Source organism: Cyclopterus lumpus, chromosome 20 (assembly GCF_009769545.1).
Source record: "Cyclopterus lumpus isolate fCycLum1 chromosome 20, fCycLum1.pri, whole genome shotgun sequence".
Lineage (NCBI taxonomy): Eukaryota > Metazoa > Chordata > Actinopteri > Perciformes > Cyclopteridae > Cyclopterus > Cyclopterus lumpus.
In genome coordinates this window covers 2,051,344-2,056,343 of record NC_046985.1, presented here as the reverse complement: position 1 = coordinate 2,056,343, position 5,000 = coordinate 2,051,344, and the positions used below count along the sequence as shown (strand labels likewise).

At 46.1% G+C, this 5,000-nt stretch overlaps 1 protein-coding gene across 6 annotated transcripts in view; it reads right to left on the bottom strand.

Moving 5' to 3' along the window:
• The window catches only part of sh3kbp1 (SH3-domain kinase binding protein 1), a 29,125-nt gene that overhangs the window by 10,156 nt on the left and 13,969 nt on the right, over positions 1-5,000 (bottom strand). For 4 of the 6 annotated variants that reach the window (XM_034559730.1, XM_034559733.1, XM_034559736.1 and 1 more), the window contains 4 exons: positions 4,595-4,701; positions 3,659-3,797; positions 3,353-3,432; positions 1,695-1,784 (listed from right to left, as the gene is read on the bottom strand). In XM_034559730.1, coding sequence (XP_034415621.1) covers positions 1,695-1,784; positions 3,353-3,432; positions 3,659-3,797; positions 4,595-4,701 — 416 coding nt within the window. The remainder of the gene's footprint in view (positions 1-1,694; positions 1,785-3,352; positions 3,433-3,658; positions 3,798-4,594; positions 4,702-5,000) is intronic. The other 2 variants (XM_034559731.1, XM_034559734.1) reach the window with 1 other exon arrangement.

Below are 5,000 nucleotides of genomic sequence, written 5' to 3'. Positions count from 1 at the left end.
AGGAAAGTAAATACGAGTTTCTTGGTGTCATTTTGCTAAAACTGACCCTTTAATTCCTTTAATCCACGGACTTGTCTATTTTAATGCCAAAAAAGAGAGATATTAAAGCGTATTAAAACGGTATTTTGTCCATCAACACATTTATTTAGTGATCTCCAAACGTAGATCTGCATCGTTATTAGTTAACTTCACCGAAACCCTCAGAGAAACCAAACGGACCGCATCTCAACCACGAGCAGCACGTTAAAAAAAAGATGGAAGTCAAAGGAAAGAAGGATGGAAGTCAAAGGAAAGAAGGATGGAAGTCAAAGGAAAGAAGGATGGAAGTCAAAGGAAAGAAGGATGGAAGTCAAAGGAAAGAAGGATGGAAGTCAAAACACGAGGGAGCAACAGAAATAGAGCCAACCGGTCCCTACCGTCCTCTCCTCCGGTTGCAGTCAAACACACACACACACACACATCAGCAGCAGGAGACGGAGTGTGAATATGTCAGGAAAAAACTGTAAAACCTCCTCTCTCTCTCTCTCTCTCTCTCTTCCTCCCTCTCCCTCTCCCTCCCTCCGCCGAGCTCTCACTTCTGCTTTGCTTGTCAAATCCCTGCAGGATGTGTGTGTGTGTGTGTGTGTCAACATAAAACACACTTCCTGTGCTGTAAAACTGAAACACAGGAAGGGGAGGAGCCAAGGCCGGGACTTCCTTCCTCCTTTGGTTCTCGGCTTACAATGATCACAGTATCAAGTTGTGTGTGTGTGTGTGTGTGTGTGTGTGTGTGTGTGTGTGTGTGTGTGTGTGTGTGTGTGTGTGTGTGTGTGTGTGTGTGTGTGTGTGTGTGTGTGTGTGTGTGTGTGTGTGTGTGTGTGTGTGTGTGTGTGTGTGTGTGTGTGTGTGTGTGTGTGTGTGTGTGTGTGTGTGTGTGTGTGTGTGTGTGTGTGTGTGTGTGTGTGTGTGTGTGTGTGTGTGTGTGTGTGTGTGTGTGTGTGTGTGTGTGTGTGTGTGTGTGTGTGTGTGTGTGTGTGTGTGTGTGTGTGTGTGTGTGTGTGTGTGTGTGTGTGTGTGTGTGTGTGTGTGTGTGTGTGTGTGTGTGTGTGTGTGTGTGTGTGTGTGTGTGTGTGTGTGTGTGTGTGTGTGTGTGTGTGTGTGTGTGTGTGTGTGTGTGTGTGTGTGTGTGTGTGTGTGTGTGTGTGTGTGTGTGTGTGTGTGTGTGTGTGTGTGTGTGTGTGTGTGTGTGTGTGTGTGTGTGTGTGTGTGTGTGTGTGTGTGTGTGTGTGTGTGTGTGTGTGTGTGTGTGTGTGTGTGTGTGTGTGTGTGTGTGTGTGTGTGTGTGTGTGTGTGTGTGTGTGTGTGTGTGTGTGTGTGTGTGTGTGTGTGTGTGTGTGTGTGTGTGTGTGTGTGTGTGTGTGTGTGTGTGTGTGTGTGTGTGTGTGTGTGTGTGTGTGTGTGTGTGTGTGTGTGTGTGTGTGTGTGTGTGTGTGTGTGTGTGTGTGTGTGTGTGTGTGTGTGTGTGTGTGTGTGGTGTGTGTGTGTGTGTGTGTGTGTGTGTGTGTGTGTGTGTGTGTGTGTGTGTGTGTGTGTGTGTGTGTGTGTGTGTGTGTGTGTGTGTGTGTGTGTGTGTGTGTGTGTGTGTGTGTGTGTGTGTGTGTGTGTGTGTGTGTGTGTGTGTGTGTGTGTGTGTGTGTGTGTGTGTGTGGTCTCACCTTGTCCCCCTCCGAGTCCACCTCCATGGAGCGCGGTCTGAGCCTGATGGGCTGGTCTTTGAAGATGTCTCCAAAGCCAAACCCTCGGACCTAGACAAGGAAGCAGGAAGCGAGGAGGCGAAAAACACTGGAATTAAAAAAAACACAATATTTAAAAAGAAACACGTTACTTTAAAAACACGCTGACCCCTGGTGGCCATGAAGGAGTGATGCGCTGTGGGTGGGGAGGGGGGCTTAAAGGGACAGTTCACCCCCTGAACTGGCCCTTTACAGTTAATCCCCTGAACTGTCTTAAAGGGCCAGTTCAGGGGGTGAACTTTCCTTTAAAAGGAAAGTTCACCCCCTGAACTGGCCCTTTAAGCCTTAAAGGGGCAGCTAAATTAGCCTTTTTTATAGCCCGACGTTAACTTTGTGCTTCTGCATTTGCTCGTAAAATAGAGTTCATTTGTGAAGCTTATCTCAAGATATCGTAAACGGGTTCATACGAACTTCCTGTTGTGCTGCAGGATTACGTCATTCCCTGCAGGCAATTAATGTAGATAGGTAGCTAGGATGACGTCTCCATTCTTAAACCCGCCTCCTGTAATGGGGGTGAACTGTCCCTTCAAGCCTTAAAGGGACACAGTTCAGGGGGTGAACTGTGTCCCTTCAAGCCTTAAAGGGACACAGTTCAGGGGGTGAACTGTCCCAATCAGGGGGTTAACTGTCCATTTAAACCTTACAGGGACACAGTTCACTGAACTGTCCCTTTAAGCCTTAAATGGCCAGTTCACCCCCAACATTTAAAAATAGATCACCCCCCCAGCCCATCATTTCCTCTTTTCACCCACAGACTTTGTTGCAAGCGTTTTTTTGGGGGTTGAAAGAAAGTAGTTCCTCCATGAAACCGCTCACAACAAGGTCTGCGGATGGTCTTGAGCAACCGGGGTCATGGAGAGACGTTTCTTTGGTGCTTTCGTTGCAGGGGATGCACACAAATGCAGCGACACGGGGGAAAAAAAAGAAGGACGACGCAAAGGTGAATTTAATAAACTAAGACGTCCAAAAAAGAGCTGCTAAACCACAAAGACCGGCACATGGGACACAAACAGGGAGGCAGCGCACATACCGGGGCTAGAAGCAGACGAACAAACACTGAGACGGGAGACACGCGGGGTTTAAATACAGGTGCAGGTGATTAGACACAGGTGCATTCAATCAGGGGGGCGGGGCAGACAATCAGGTGGGCGGGGCAGACAATCAGGGGGGCGGGGCAGACAATCGCAAAGGCGGGGAGAAACGCCTGCAAGTGAAGTGAACACGGGACTCAAGAGGCAAAATAAAAGAAGGTAAAAAAAACCACTGGAGAAAATATCTCTCCAATATCCCCAAAACTAGGCCACTCCCATCAAAACAATCTAATAACTAGCACCACGAGGGCAGAGTAACACACATATTTATATTCTTGGTTTTTTTGGGTGAACTGTTCCTTTAAAAATAAACCACGAGACGTGTTTTTAGAGTCATAAATGTGTGTATTCTGGAAAATACTGAGCATACGGACTCAATGTACACATGGGTGAAGATGATTGGTTCTCTCTCTCTCTCTCTCTCTCTCTCTCTCTTCTCTCTCTCTCTCTCTCTCTCTCTCTCTCTCTCTCTCTCTCGGCATCCATTACCTTCTTGGGCTGGATTTCTCCTGAACCCGTCTCTGACCGGCTGTCGCCTCCATCGCTTTCACTGCCCGGGCTATCCTTACCTACACACACACAGACACACACACACACACACGCACACACACACACACACACGCACACACACACACACACACACACACACACACACACACAGTCGAGTCATATTCATTATTTATCAGTAAATGTCATAATAATTCAAACATCCAATGGTTATTTATTATTTATTAGCCCGGCAGCTTGTGTTTTTTTTAATACGCCTTCCCCGCCATCCGATTGGCCGAGACTCACTGGTGCGGTTGCTGCGCAGCTCCTCCTGCGACGTGTCCAGGGACGACGTTTCCGACTCCGTCTGGACAACTTTGGTGAAATTGGAGGGGAACATTCCAGTCTTCCCATTTAGAAATCCCTCCCACCAGCCCTCTTCCACCTTAACACACACACACACACACGCCACAACACACACAACACACAGAAATAACCAGAACAAAAAGATTTACACCGATATCTAAAGGTTTCCTAAAAGGTCAATCGTCCCCTAAAGGTCACATCAGAGTGGCAGCTGAGTCAAGCTGTGTTTACTCCCAACAGCTATATGTCACATGCATTATTGTTGTTATTATTATTATTATGCCACAACGCACCAGGGTGTCTCAGTGTCCGTAAGTCAGCGTGCTTTTCTGGCTGTTCTGACCCACAATCCTTTGCGCAGCAGATGTATGAGCGAGAGGGTCAAAGTTCAAGTAGTCTGACCCTGATCGCGTGCTTTGTAACGGCAGCTCAGTTCTCAGATCCTTTGCACCGGTTTGGTGAGAATCCAAGAATTTATTTTAATTTATATATAAATGTATATTTAATTTATATTTAATAATAATTTAACAATTTAATAATAATGTATTAATTCAATAATAATTTAACAATTTAATAATAATAATTTATTAATTCAATAATAATTTTATAATAATAATAATAATAATTTAATTATTTTTTTATATTTTGTAGATCTGTACGATTTCTCCAATCCCATAGGGAGGGGGGGGGGGGGGGGTATAAAAGTTAGACGGTTCATTTATTATCATCGTACAACGTCTCATTTTGCCACAAAACACACACACACACACACACAATTTCATCTCATATGTGTGTGTGCCCTAATGTTTCCTACTAAAAGACACTCGTTTATGGAGCGTATTAATTAGCCGTCACCGGCCCAGTGGTCCGTCTCACCTCGGATATGATCTCCACGACGTCTCCTATTTTCAGCTCCAGCTCGTCTTCGTGCTGAGGCGCGTAGCTGAACGCCGCTTTACATCTCCGCTTACGGATCTGCTCTACTGCCAACACACACACACACACACACACACACACACACACACACACACACACAGACAGAGAACAAGAGCACATACACACATATTTTAGGCTTACTTATGACATAATTGGCTCCCACACTTATCCATAATCCAAGACTTACAGTAGCGACAGGTGGTCGCTGACTTATTAAAAGCCCTCGTGGATGCAGACTAAAACGCCGACCTTTGACCTTTCATTTAGGGGACCTTCTCACCCACCGAGTGCTTTTCAGTTGTTTGTCTCACACTCATTCAGCCTGCTGGAGCTTTAAGACAACGCA